The sequence below is a fragment of the Cheilinus undulatus genome, linkage group 14 (assembly GCF_018320785.1).
Source record: "Cheilinus undulatus linkage group 14, ASM1832078v1, whole genome shotgun sequence".
NCBI lineage: Eukaryota > Metazoa > Chordata > Actinopteri > Labriformes > Labridae > Cheilinus > Cheilinus undulatus.
In genome coordinates, this window is record NC_054878.1 from 45,267,711 (window position 1) to 45,282,478 (window position 14,768).

Consider the following 14,768-nt stretch of genomic DNA (forward strand, 5'->3'; position numbering starts at 1 on the left):
CACACACTGATGGTGGAGACTGCTGGCTTTAGGCTTTCTGTTCAAGTTTCACTCAAACATTTGGGGAAGATTGGAAGAAAGTAGGGCCTTCTTTAAAATATGTTTAAGAATCCTCACAGAAATGTTGGCTCATTTCTTTGACGTGTTAGGGAATTTTTGTGGATTTAAGGAGGAAATTTTCCAATAAATTCAGAACTTTTAGTGGAAATTGTGTTGATGCTCGGCTTTAACCAGTCCTTGCGGTCCATCGTTATAAATGAGTCCCCCATCCCTCTTTCAATGACCGACACCGTCTCTGACTGCCTGAAGACCCCCAACAACACTCAGACTAAACATTTGCTCTAAAACCCATTTAGGTCTGGATTTTCTGCAGGAACAAAACCTTCATGAGATATGTGAACATCATTTCTGGTCTAGACTACTTCCTGGGCTGAGCTTTTTAGAATTATCTGGTCTTTCTAATCACAAATATGTGTGAGAAACTAAAGATGCATTCCAAACAAAAGCTCAGCTCTCAGCAGGTTAAAGCATGAAAACATAAATGTAGATGAAAAGAGAATTCTGTTCAAATGAGAGGGGCCGTTCAAAAACAACTCCTGCTAAACAGCGCCCTCTAGTGGCCATATTCAGAGCTACATGCAGGTTCATATTTGCACTCCAGTGAAGTTCAACTGTTTTTGGTCCAGCATGGCTGAGCTCAGGTCCCCATAACCTTCAACAATGATGCAGCACAGTGAGCTTTACAGCTCATTGGAATCATTGTTAGTGTAGAGCAGGGGTTCTCAATGTTCGGGTCGAGAGACACTGAGAGGGGGTGTCCAGATACCTTAAAACCTAGGAGTGTTTTTAAAATTACACTTACACCAATTTTGCCAAATTTTAACCCGTTTTCATCACTTTTTCCCATCAATGCTATGAATCTTAACACATTTTTGAAACTTAAACCCCATTTTTGTCCATTTAAAACCCCTCAACCACTTTTTTTCTGCCTGTTTTGCCACTTTTAAACTAAATCTTGAAACCCTTTGCCTATTGTTGGCTCTGTTGACACATTATTGTCACTATTAACCCCTTTAACACATTTTTAAGCAACATTTCAGAATTTGATATGCCAATTTTTTTTGCCAGTTTCTGATTTTTTTTCTGCCTCAGCTAACCCCTTTTTGCCAGTTTATATAAATTGTCATCCCATTCCACCAAATTTCCACCTATTTTTGCCACTTTAATCCCATTTCAGCCACTTTTAAATCCCCTTTTACCATTTAATATGCCCATTATTGTGCCTTGGGGGGTTATTTTGCCACATTTATTGAATTTTTGGCATTTCTAACCCATTTCTGCTACTTTTAAATTCAATTTCACCACATTCCCCACCTTTTTTGCCAACATTAACCAATTTTAGCTATTTTTAATGTACTTTTATTATGTTTTCAACAAAAGATTTACATTTTTTAAGAGGGCTACTTACTACACAAATGAATTAAAATGTGTTTCTTTGGTAAGAGTGGTTTTTATTCAGGTGAAATATAAAATACCACAGCTTCACTTTACAACAGACCAGGGGTTTTCAAAGTGTGTGAGAGTGAGCCTCCCCTAAGAAGAAATTATTCATTCGGTGGACCCCCACCCACAAGAAGGATTAAAATTGAAAATAATAATAATAACATTTCAAGAATTTATGTCTATCTTTAAACATTTTTAACATTTTTGATATTTTGGTTTGCAATTGTCCTTAAACATCTGCCTTTCCCTCTTATTGAGGTATAATGCCATTAAATACCGCTTTTTCATATTTTTTGGCCATTTTACAACTTCTTTTTACCCTTTTTCACCTTTTCGCCCATTTAAGCTACTTTTCATCAGTAAATATCCCTTTTTTTCATTTTTTTGCTAATTTTTGCGACTTGTTTTTGCCACTTTTTCCCAATTTTTGCCAGTTTTATCCCATTTTTTGCCCCTTTTAACCATATTTTGCCACTTTTTGTCCATTTAAGCTACCTTTTGCCATTAAATACCACTTGTTTCCCTTTTTCACAATTTTTGCCTCTTCTTTTTGCCATTTTTGCCCTTTTTCACAATTTTTGTGCCACTTTTTGCACATTTAAATGACCCTTTGCCATTACAGACTACTTGTTTCCTATTTAACTTATATTTGTTGCTACTTGAAGCTGTTTTTGCCACTTTTCACCTCTTAGATTGTGGCTCTTGCAAAGGTATTTTTCAACAATTTTGCTCTTTGGTTAAGGGTTGAGTAACACTGCTCTATAGCATAGTCCCTATAGTAACTAAGTCTATCCATTTTGCTCCATGCACAGCAGAGGTTCGCAAAGCAAATCACCTTTTTTCAGGTTTATGGTTCTGTGCCTCCCCTGAAGCTCTGTGGCGCCCCCCAGGGGAGGCCCGCCTCACACTTTGAAAGCCACTGCAATAGACCATGATTTTGCAGACCTCCATGGTCCCCCAGTATGGCTGGGCCCGAGAAAGCTCGCCCATTGATCCCCCCTCATGGACGGCCTTGTCTGCACATGACTAGTCTTGAATGTGCATGGCTGTGTTCAACCACCTTCAGATAAAATGGGGGTCCCTGATTTTTGGCACCTTTATTTTGGGGGTCACAGGCTGAAAAGGTTGAGAACCACTGGTGTAGAGAAGCAGAGTGTTGTGGGTTTACATTCACGTCAATCATCATTGACTCTAGCAGGGAGGGATTAGTGCTCACTAAAGGATTCAGAGAAGATCCACTGGATGAAATCCCTCCAGGAGAATCATTATTAATAGTGATTTTATAATGTGGACGTCATGTGGAGGATCAACGGTTACAGTAGAGATATTCTCATAGAGACAGGCCTCTGTATGAACATAGAATGGATGTTCTAGACAATGATTCAGCTCTACTCCATTAAAGTCAGCTCATATTATGGGACATCAAACATGGTGCACTGAATGAGCCATTCTTTCAATGAGCTCCAAATTCAGTAGAATAATGTTGCTAGACAGCTCAAAGATCTGATAAATAGATCTTTGTTTCTGAGGACGTGAACAGCTCAGTCCAGTTCAACCAGTCTTTCGTGGATGCTGGTCCCAGTGGGGTTCAAAGTCTAACTGTAGCCACTCCATGGTTGTGTTCTGAGCCTGTTTGTCTTTGGTCGTCTGTTTCACAAACACTCTACTGTGAGACGGCATGTTCAAAAAGCCCACATGAATCACAGAGACTTCATCTTTGTGTTAAACAATGTTTGATGTCAGAGAAAAGTAGAGCAGAACATTCTTTTACGGCCTGGATCAAAGACTAAAGCCATGACTGTGATATCTGATAAAGAAGAGTTGCTGATGTTTGGTTTTTATTCCACATTTCTGTCATATTAGACTCTATGTGGAAGGACTGGAACTGATGACTCTAACATCCCATCAGTTATCCTGATAAATATCTTCAAATGGAGAATAGATTGGAGGAACATTATTTTGACATTTTTAACGGCTTTTCTCTCAAATCTCTGCCCACATAAATCCCCTCGACACAAACATGACATTCTCTGAAATAGAAATTGGGATTGGTGGATTTGGCATCAACAACATCTTGTGACAAAATAATTGGGACGGTCCCTCTGACATAAAAATTCCCAGTGAGGATTTCTGTTGAAAAGCCGTTCAAAGTGGACGTTTTTAGAGGGTCGATTGTTGGGTTGTTTTGACCGGATTTAGCAGTAATATCAAAGATAAATCAATAATCAATCATGGAACCAAACTGGAAGTTCCTAAGATAAAACTCTGCCTTTTAAACTTGTTGTGAGCATCTTTGAAACAGAAAATCCCTCTCTAGGTTTACCCTCTAAAATAAAGATGAACACAGCAGACAGAGCCGAGTAAAGCTCAACTTCTTTAAAACTTTAATCATCTCAAATCTGACTCAGTGTTCTCAGAGCAAACACAGATTATTCATCATTTTATCTGACTTTGGAGTGCTCCACTCTCCTGTCCAGTAGGGGGCAGTAGTCTAAAAACAGAGAAAATCAACTTGAAGGTGAAATTCAGAAAAATTAGAACAAATGTGAGAGTTGACATTGTCTCTCTCTCTCTGTGAGAATTTCAAAGTTGGTTTCCTGCTCATAGATAAAGAATGTAATCAGCTCCATCAGCGTGGGAGAAAACATTGGAAATGGTGACATCTGCTGGCAGAAAGCAGTGATAGCAGGAACAGGATGCCCCTAAGTTGGGTAGTTCTTTTCTTAATAATTTCATTTCAAAGTTAGGCAGTTTCACAATGAATATGGCATATTTGAGAAGGCTTTTATTTTGAAATCTTACATCAGGTTGCCTTGTTACTGCGCCTGATATATTGTGGGTTGTCCAACTATCACTCTAAGGTGGAATGAGTCTGTGATTACAGGGTTTTGTTAAATTATTTCAATTGAAATTTATTATGTCAGTCACTCACTACATAAGTTTGTTTAAATCTCACTATAAGAACACAGAGGCCAATGGCCCACACCCCCGATGTGCTCCGGGGTGTGAGGGCCCTTCAGTGCTGCTTGCAGCCCTAGTTATTTTATTTTATTTTATTTAATTTATTTATTTTTTGCACATTTTGTGGCGTCCCCAGAAAAAAATTCAGGCTTGTTTAACTTTTTGGCTTTTGACAAGGAAGCAATTGGTTCAATCATATCAAATCAAACTTTATTTATAAAGCACATTTCATACACAGGGCAACACAATGTGCTTCACAGTCAAAAACAAGTGATTGCAGCAATCATTGTATCGCAAATTGAGAACAGGATATACAAATTCTGAGCAGGAGTAAAACCTCAACATGTACACTAAAATCATCCACACAGATTAGAACACACAACAAACACACAAACACACACACTGAAAGAAAATATACTAGTTGTAGTGGAGAATTACTCTCATATGAAACTGAGTCAAACCATCCCAGCACACAGCCTGCAAACATTTAACAGCAGCTCTCACGTGGAGAGGAGGAGGCAGGGTTTTTTATTTAGTTAGTTAGTTAGTTAGTTAGTTAGTTGGTTAGTTGGTTAGTTGGTTAGTGAGCGTGTAGGTCCAATCGGCTCTGCACATGAAGTCAGTAGGAACAGGCAGAGAAAATGGGTTTGATTTATGCTGTTTAACAAATTCACTCCTTCGGGTTAGGCTACTTTTACGTACCAGCCTTAGTGGCTGGTAAGTTGAGCAAATTCCCCTGACACAGCTCAGTAATACCTACATGGCAGGTGCTTATTTCCCACCCCGGTACTCAAGGATCAACGCCGAGAGTCAGTAACAGACTGTGGTGGTCTTTGAGCCCTCAGGGTTGCTGCATCCAAAAGCAGGCATGATTCTGTACTGAAATCACTGCATGGCCTCAGGAACACTTCCAGAAATATCTGTCTGACAACAGTTTGACAGTTAAAGCTGGATCATGCTAAGAGCATCCTAACAGGATCCAGGAACACCACCATCTTCTCTGGACCCAAGCTCATTTAAAATGGACTGAGGAAACATGGAAAACTGTTCTGTGGTCAGATGCATGACACTATGAACACCGTGTCCTGAGGACTAAAGGGGAGATGGAGCATCCAGCTTGTTCTCCTGGCTCAGCTCTAAAGCCTGCGTCTCTGATGGTATGGGGTTGCATTAGTGCAGGAGAGTCAAACTCAACCTCAGCAGGGGCCGAAATCTGAATTTAGGTCTAACCTGGGGGCCCAACAGGGTAAACATTTAACCATGAACTGTAAACCTTATTTTCACAGGTAATTCATTAAGCGGGAGAAAAACTGATTATAAATGATTTTGAGATTTAAAATGATAAGTTCAAAGGCTCAGAATCTGAGACAAAAGTCAAAATATTAGTTAAAAAGGTCAGAACACAAAATCAGAAGTCAAAATATGTTTTAAAAGGCAAATAAGGCTGAGACATAACTTAAAATTTAAGATTGTGAATCTTAAAGGTCAAAATATGAGATTAAAAGTCAAAGTTAGGACTTTAAAAAGGCAAAATATGAGATTAAATTTGAAATCATGATCTTTTAATTACAAAATATAATTTGAAATTTAAAATTGGAATCTAAAAGTTCAAAGTATGAGATAAAAAAATCAAAATGCGGGAGTGCAGATGGTTGAGTGGTTTAAGGCGCTACCCATGTACACGGGCGGCCCGGGTTTGAATCCGGCCCGTGGCCTTTCACCGCATGTCTCTCCCCACTCTCTACCCTGTTTCCAAGTCTATCCACTGTCCTTCCTCTATCAAATAAAGGCATGAAAAGGCCCAAAAATAAATCTTTAATTAAAAAAACTCAAAATGCAAAGTTTAAGTCAGTATTTTCAGTCACAAATTGAAAATATTCAATGAAAACACAAATTATTTTCTTATTTTCTATCTCATCATTTTTACCATTTACTTTTTCAAATTTATGACTTAACAGAAGATATTTTAAATCTTCAATGTTAAATTCTCATTTCTATACTGGAGAAAATCTGCAGACTTCAGACCTACCGGCCGGTTCTAATTAAAATATGATGTGATCCTGCGGGCCGAGTTAAACTGCACCACGGGCTAGATTTGGCCCTCAGGCCTTGAGTTTGACACCCCTGGATTAGTGCCTATGGCGTGGGCAGCTCTAACATCTGGAAAGGAACCATCAATGCTGAAAAGTAGAGAGAGCTTTTAGAGCAACATATGCTCCCATCCAGACTACGTCTCTGTCAGGGAAGGTCTTGACTATTTCAGCAAGACCATGCTAAACCACATCATCCTCACAACAGCATGGCTTCACAGAAGACGAGTCCAGGTCCTGAACTGGTCTGCCTGCAGTCCACACCTTTCACCAACAGAAAAAATTTGGCGCATCAGAAAAGGAAAAATCCAGCAATGAAGACCCAGGACTGTTGAGCAACTAGAATCCTCCACCAGACAAGAATGGGACAACATTCCTCTCCCAAAACTCCAGCACCTGGTCTCCTCACTTCCCAGACATTTACAGACTGTTGTTAAAAGAAGAGGGGTAGTAAACATGGCCCTGTCCCAACTTTTTTGAGATATGTTTTTCAAAAGTAGCTTTTTTTTCAGGAAACGGTAAAATGTCTCAATTTTAACATCTGAAATGTAGTTTATGTTCTATTGTGATAAAATATGAGTTTATGGATTTGACAAACATTGCATTCTGTTATTTACATTTTACACAGCGCCCCAACTTTTTTGGAAATAGGGTTGTATTAAGTATTTAGGTTAATAGTTCGATCGGTTTATTTTGGCTTGATGCAGATGTGTGACTGTGTCTATGAGGCTCTATGGGAAATTACTCACTTTCGGAGTCAGCCTCTTGTGGACACTTAAGGAACTACAGTGATTCATACTATTAGCTGCTTTTCTTAGCTTACAGGTTGCTGCTTGGTGTTACTGACATTTCAGACTGCGTTCATTCATGGTGGGGGGCTGACCGCTGCAGCACTGCTCGTTTTTAGTGCATGCTAACAAGTCAGGCTGCCTGTGAGTCGCTCATATGGAGATTTATTGAGGTATACTTTAAAGAAAGACAGGGCTGACAGCAGGGAGACACAGGCAACATGCCTGGTGTGACAGCCAAGAAGACACATGCAAAAGCAGAAACACGAGCAGCCATCACACATTCAGTAAGCACCCAGTCTAAAAAAGCTGTTCCACCTTCACAAACTGGAGCTATGTGGCTGTTAGAAGACAGGAAAGTATGTTCAGGGTGTCTCAAAGAAAACGATATGCCTGTAAAACTACTCCAAGCTACATTATGAACTTCAGACGGATGGAAGAGACGGTCAGAAAGGAGGGATGAGTGATAAGAATCTGAGAAATTTTATTTCTTATTTTCTTACTGACCCTGATTCTGAACAGTCTTGAACGTCCGTCAGCGTGTGTCGTTTGGTGTCTGCGTCATGTTTTCAGCATTAGAGCAGAACACGGTGTTTTCATCAGAGCTGCTGCTGCTGCTGCTGCTCTCTGACCCAGTTTCTCTGCTTGACATGACTGGGTTGTTTCCAGTGCTGCTGTGGGAGGATCCCACGGGGCCCCTTCACTCACAGATCAGCATGTCCTCTCATGTGTCGGTGGGGCTTTCCTTTTATATTCCTGAAATTCTGCTTCAAATTAAGTGTGTTTCTGTGTGGTGACTGCAGTGACTTTATTTTATTAATCATTCCACCTTTGGCTCTTTTACTATTCATGTCCTCAGTGCAGCCAGAGTACAGTGACGCCATCTTTTAAAGGTTTATGTGAACATGCTCCATGTTCCACGTTGCATTTGTTTTATTTCTAAAAGAAGCAGATCTGCCTCAGCCCTCCTGAACTGTGTCTCATTTGAAACCTCCTTCTTGACTGATTTGTCCTGAATTCAAGAGGAAACATTTTAACATTTTTGAAAAATATTTTTGAATTTCACTAAATGTTTTCACTTTTCATGAAAAAGATATAAGTTTCAAAAAAGATTTTCACATTTCACGAAATGTTTTAGTGTTTTGTTATTACTTTTTTTTTTTTTTTTTACTTTTTATATGTATTGTCTGTGACTCACAATATAAAGATACTTTTCAGAAAACGTTTTTGAGTTTCATGATATTTATTGCATTGCAGAAAATAATCTTGAATTTTACAAATTATTTTTGGACTTCAATTAATATATATTTTGTGTTTCTGAAAATAATTTTACATCTTGGAAAATAATTTTGCATTGCACAGAATGTTTTTGCGTTCACGACATAATTTTGCATTTCACAAATATTAACATAACTACGCTTTGTACAAATTATTTTTGCATTGCACAAAAGTGTTTGTGTTTTATGAAATGTTTTGGATTGCAGAAAAAAATCTTGCATTTTACAAATTATTTTGGCACTTCAATAACTATATATTTTCTGTTTCCAAAAATAATTTATTTTTCACTTCTTTTTTCTTTTTATAAAGCATTTATGTTACCCACTAAATGTTTCTGCATTTCATTAAATGTTTTTAACATTTCAGAAATATTGTGTAATTTCACCACAAATTTGCATTTCATTTAATATTGTTGGTATGTATTGTTTTTTAAACAAAATATTTTGCATTTTACTGTTTTTGCTTTTACAAAATGCTTTATACTTTTGACATTCATTTTTTAATTGGATGAAATGTTTCCCGTATCACATAAACCTTTTTGTATTTCAAGAAATGTAATTATAATAAAAATGTTTTTAAATAAATTGCAAAATCCTTTAGTTAAAATAAGAACATTTTAATATGTAAAAAAAAAAAAAGTCAAATCCATAACATTTCTTTAAACAAAAGAATTGCGATTACGTAGTCCCTAAAGGGACATTAGCAGAAAAAAAAAGATTCTTGTGCACATGAGAAACTATCCTGTGCTTGTGAGATCATTCCCTGCAGACGAACACCAGAAACGTTCTCATGTGTGTGAGATACTATCTCTTTTTCTGATTCATGAAATAATTTATTATTTCAGAAAATATTTTTGCATTTAACAATTTGTTTTTACTTTACACAAATTGTTTTTTGTTCCACAACAGATTGTGTCTAAATAAATATTTATGTATGAAATGAATGAGTTTTGGGATTTTTTTGTTTTTGTTTTTGTTTTTTTGTTTTTTTGTTTTTTTTTTTTGGGAATGGCACATATTTTTTTTATGAAATTCAGGAAATGTTTTCACCTTCATGTGACATTTTTGCATTTCTCAAAGGCTTAGGTTGATAGCTCTTGTTTTATGAATGTCTTGTTTGATTGAATTATGTTGTTTTTATATTTGTTTTTCATAAAATGTGCTTTCACAAAATATTTTTTGCAAAATGTAAGCAGGAGCCCCAGGAATAACGGGCAGGGCGGCAGCAGAACCCCGGTAAATTACACTGTTTTAAACCACAGCACAAATTTTGGGATGCAAAAAGAAAAAAAAAAAAAAAAAAAAGAGAAAAAACTTGATCTCTTGATCTTGAATTATTGAGGGTAAGAGTCACTTACATCACAAGGAGCCAGTTCAGGAATCTGATCTTTCTGGGGGCCTCCCTGTTTAGGTCTTCCAGGCAGGTCCGGATGGGAGGAGACCTCAAGCAAGACCGAGAATGCTCTGAGTCTGGTCTGGGGACACCTCAGGATCCCCCAAAAGGAGTTGAAAAATGCCACTGGTGAAAGGAATATCTGGGTTGGCTTGGATGGATGGATGGATGGATGGATGGAAAATGCACAGTCGTGTGCATATGTTTTAGACATGTTGGGTGCCAAGGATTCACTGTGGGGCCCTTCATACCTTGACTCGATGGGGGGAGGTAAGCCAGACTCAAACTCATCACATGTTGACACACGTATAGCTCAACAGCCAAGATCCAGCTCGAGTTACGGTATTTTAGGGCAAAATACCGAATAAATACCAGAGAATTGCCACAATATTAGAAGGTCAGTGTTAGGATACAATACCACCTTATTACCAGAGAAGTGTTAGGGTTAGGGGTTAGGAGGTAACAGTGAGATACCACCTAAATACTACAATATTATGAGGACTTACTTGATAATTGATGAATTATAAAAACTGCCTTGATATCAGCAAGTTATTACTTGGTAAAATTCCAATTATTACTAGGCAATTACCTCCTTATTTTTGAGATAATAGTACACAATTATTGTTTGTCACTATAAAATGATTACATAATTAGGGCCCACTAAAATAAAGTGTCACCAAATTGTCTATTAATTTACAGATGTCTTGTTATATTCAAATGTTTCAATTTAATAACACGATAATGATTTTTTTCTCCCATGGCAGCTATTTGCCTCCGTACCACATGAAACATAATGAAATAAATAAAATAAGAGTGAGGAGGAGAGGAGGAGGAGGAGCGGATGGATGCCAGCCTGGGATCATCCACCAACACCAGCAGCACCAACAACAAGCCTCCTCCGAGTGGGACCAGCTCCGAGTTTAATCATTATTATGGGAATGGAAGAGGAGGGCCTTGCTTTGATCAACATGGCGGACAACAAAGCGCAGGGACTGGGGTAACAGCGGCTCGATCGGTACACAGCACCATGGATCAGGTTCAGAACTCCCACGAAGGCTACAACAACAACAGCCCGTACAGCCACTACCCGAACTACCGCCCGGGTTATGGGAGCGCGGGCTACGGGGGCATGATGAGTCCTTCACGGCAGGGGAACAGCTTGACGGGCCCGGGCAGCAGCGGCACTAAAGCGGCTTTGACTGCTACCAGCTCCCCGGGAGGAAGTGGAGGCGGTGGCGGAGGATTTCCACGATACTCTGGGCAGACTCAGCAGCAGATGCACGGTCCGTCCGGGGCTACACCGACATTAAATCAGTTATTAACGTCTCCCAGCACCATGATGAGAGCATATGGAAGTGGATATCCTGATTATAATAATCCGTCCGCACAGCAGCAGCCGAGCTTGGGGCTAGCTAAAGACATGGGCTCCCAGTACCAGGCTGCTCACGGTTGGGGAGGACAACAAAGAAATCACCCGAGCATGAGCCCCGGGAATAACGGGCAGGGCGGCGGCAGAACCCCGGTAAATAACGCTGTTTTAAACCACGGTGTGCTTGTGCTGACTTGTATTAAACCTCTGTGAAAACCACAGATAGTCATCTGATCAAAGCTAACTCACTAGCTTGCGTTATATCACGGCTAGCTGCTTTGCTAACTCAAAAAGCTAACGTCAGTTAGGATGCGTTTACGTGCTCCTCAGATGCTCGAACTTTTCAATCTGAAGAGCCTTTACGACTCTAGAGTGTTAGGGCTGTAGGGGTATATTTAATTTGCGTTTTTTTCAAGTTCCTCATCTGACGTATAAAAAAGCAACACAAAGTTCTTTATTATAACAAACACAATAAATAAAACTATACATAAGCAAGTTTGAAAAAGATCTAGTTGGGATTATTTTGTCTCCTACTGAAAATTAAATATGAATTGTTGTATTAAGGGGAATGGTCATTTTAGTTTTACTCTCAATTTGGTAAAGAAAAAGACCTACTTAAAAAGGAAATTAGCATTTGAATATTTGCATGATTGCATTGCATGAATCTAAATTTCATTTAACCGCTAATTCATGGGTGTTATGATGTAAAAAGTTACTATGTTAAATGGTGACTACGAGCTAAATGTGACTGTTGTCGTAGTTGGAAAAGATGCTGAAAATACAACAAAAACCTTAACCAAGGGGTGCCACAATTGGCATCTCAGAAGTTGAAAACTTTAACTTAATTTTACAATGTACCAAGTTTGAAAGCAAACATGTCAGCATAAATGTAAAACTGCCCTTACATAGTGAACATGCATCCATATATTTTAATTCAATCAATTTTCCTGTCAACAAATAAAAATTGGTTACTTCCTTGGTATCTCGACTTCACATTATCTTGAAATAATAAGGCTGACAACCCCCCCCCCAGTTATTTTCTGAGAATCATCAGAAAATAACTGAAAATAACATATCACAAAAAACAGCCAGCTTTTCCAAAAAAGTGAGATAATAACATTGTGGTCTTAGTAAAACAAGTGATACATCCTTGTTATCAAGGGAAAATAGATGGTGTTTTACAAAGTAAAATAAAATGTGAATGTAAATGTCCAGTTTGGGCTTCCATACTATCTTGCTCCGCTTATTTGTGCGTTCAGTGTAGATGTTGCTAGTTAACATGGTCACAATTTAAGTCAAAAAGTTCAATAGAGAGTTGAATAAGTATTGTTTGCTATTTGCACATCCACTCTTAAGTATATTCCTTTTTTGCATTCCTCCTGAATCAATGTACAATAAAGTAATTAAATTCACTCAGCAATGTCTTGAAAAGATAGAAAAGCAAAGATGTGCTGCTATCGAATAATACGGTTAAAAATGTCCTTAATATAATTTTGCCCTTCGGATTTCAAAACTCCGAGTTTTTCCTAGAGTGCTTGAAAGCAGCGTTAGCTCCAGCGCTAGCTGTTTTTTTATTTTCACTGCAGATAGGCGTCATTAATTTACCATAACCTCGTTTAAAATACTAATTTTTGACAATAAGGTAAATAAAACTCACTATTAAATTGTTCTATTCGATTTTAAACAGTAATGAATGTCACAATGAGGTAAAAACAGTTAATAAAGTCTATGTTTCGATTCCGTGTCCAAGGTGACTCCGTGTTTAGCATGTTTGGCTAGGCTAGGCTAACGTTAGCTTCTGTTAGCCACCCAGGCCCGAAGGGGTTGTCTGTTTTTGTGAAGGTAAATGTTGTAAGCAAGCGTGTTTGAAATATGTTTTATATTTATTTTATCTATAAGAATTTTAAGTGTCATTACATTATTCTGTAGAGCTGTATTTTTGTTAGTAAAATCGTTATTGTCATTATTATTGTTCCGTTTTTTGACAGCTCCGTTCAACCCTGACATCAACTAATTGCCTTAGATATGCTAATTACGTCTATTGAAGTCATTTGAGATGTCAGCTGTCGTTAGGTTGTTTTCACAGCTCCTGTTTGTCTTTCTGTCATGCTAATAGCCCACCGTGCAGAGAGGGAGAAGTGTCTATTAGTGTGTATTGCTCCTTTCAGCCTGTGATCTGGCTGAACTTTGTTGGCAGTCAGCCCGTTATGGCCCCATCTCCACTCAGAGCAGAGCCTGACCTTCACATGCAGATTAGCCATGTGCCTATTACCACCGGCACAACACTGGGGAGAAATATCCCTCCTGCTCCTCCGGCCCCATACCGCAGCCCGGGCCTGCTGGAGGCCCCGGCCGTATGGTTCCTGACTTCCATAAGTGTTGCTCCATGCCAGTCATATAGTTTAATATTATTGAAAATGTTCTGCATTTATGTACAGATGGGAGCGAAATTATAAGCCCCCCCATGAGAACCCTTATTTTAGCTATTCCCCAAGTGTTGCTAAAAAGAGCAAGTTTTTTTAATACAGCTTTTCCAAACATCCTAGCTTTAATTTGGATGCTTATATTATTTTACTGTGCACACAGAAACAACATAATTTCACAACAACTACTTAGATCTAAATTGTTACACACACCCCATGCTAATAGTCATTTGTGTCTCCTTTTTGCTGGATAACAGCCTTCAGTCATTTGTTGTAGTTTTAAGCCTGATTTATGCTTCTGTGTCGCGTCGATGCCGTCGATGCGACGCCGTCATTGACCATTCGAAGTTCTGCGTCGAGGGAATGCATCGCTTTGCATTTCACCACCATGCCACTTGGAGTTTGTGGCTGTGTGTATGTGGTTTCAGAGGTGTCACATCTGAATCCTTGTTTATCTTCCGGTCATGGCGACTGAGGTGGTGCGAGTGTGTTTGGAGTTGGAGCTCATTAATATCGACAAACAAATTCTTTTGTTGTAAGTGATGAAGCGCAGGCGACAGGGAAGACGTTTGCAGGGGTGGTCTGTATGACCATTAAACGAGTCGAGGCTGAGAACGGGTGAATTTACCACACTGGTTCACCCACTGAAGGACCTGGATGTAGAAATTACGTTTTGAGCGAACCAATCACAGCCCTTGCGGTCCGCGACGCTGCGACACGTAGTTAGGATTTTTTGGAGGTGCGCATCAGGCTACGGTGTAGGGGTCCGCATCAACGCAGAGGGCTATGCATAGCTACGCCGTCGAAGTGACGCAGAAGCATAAATCAGGCTTTAGTCTCAGACACATCTCCTAAGGAAAGCCAGCCCATTCTGCATTGGCCGATCTCTCAAGCTTCTCCAGATTTGATGGTCTTCTGGCATGGTCTTCAGTTCACCCCACAGAATTTCAATGGTATTTAAGTC

The 14,768-nt window shown here is 39.0% G+C and overlaps 1 protein-coding gene across 1 annotated transcript in view; it reads left to right on the forward strand.

Moving 5' to 3' along the window:
- The first annotated feature begins 10,853 nt into the window (after positions 1-10,853).
- Positions 10,854-14,768, forward strand: part of arid1b (AT rich interactive domain 1B (SWI1-like)) — a 47,059-nt gene continuing 43,144 nt past the window's right edge. Inside the window, exon 1 of the mRNA XM_041804945.1 lies at positions 10,854-11,534. Coding sequence (XP_041660879.1) covers positions 10,854-11,534 — 681 coding nt within the window. The remainder of the gene's footprint in view (positions 11,535-14,768) is intronic.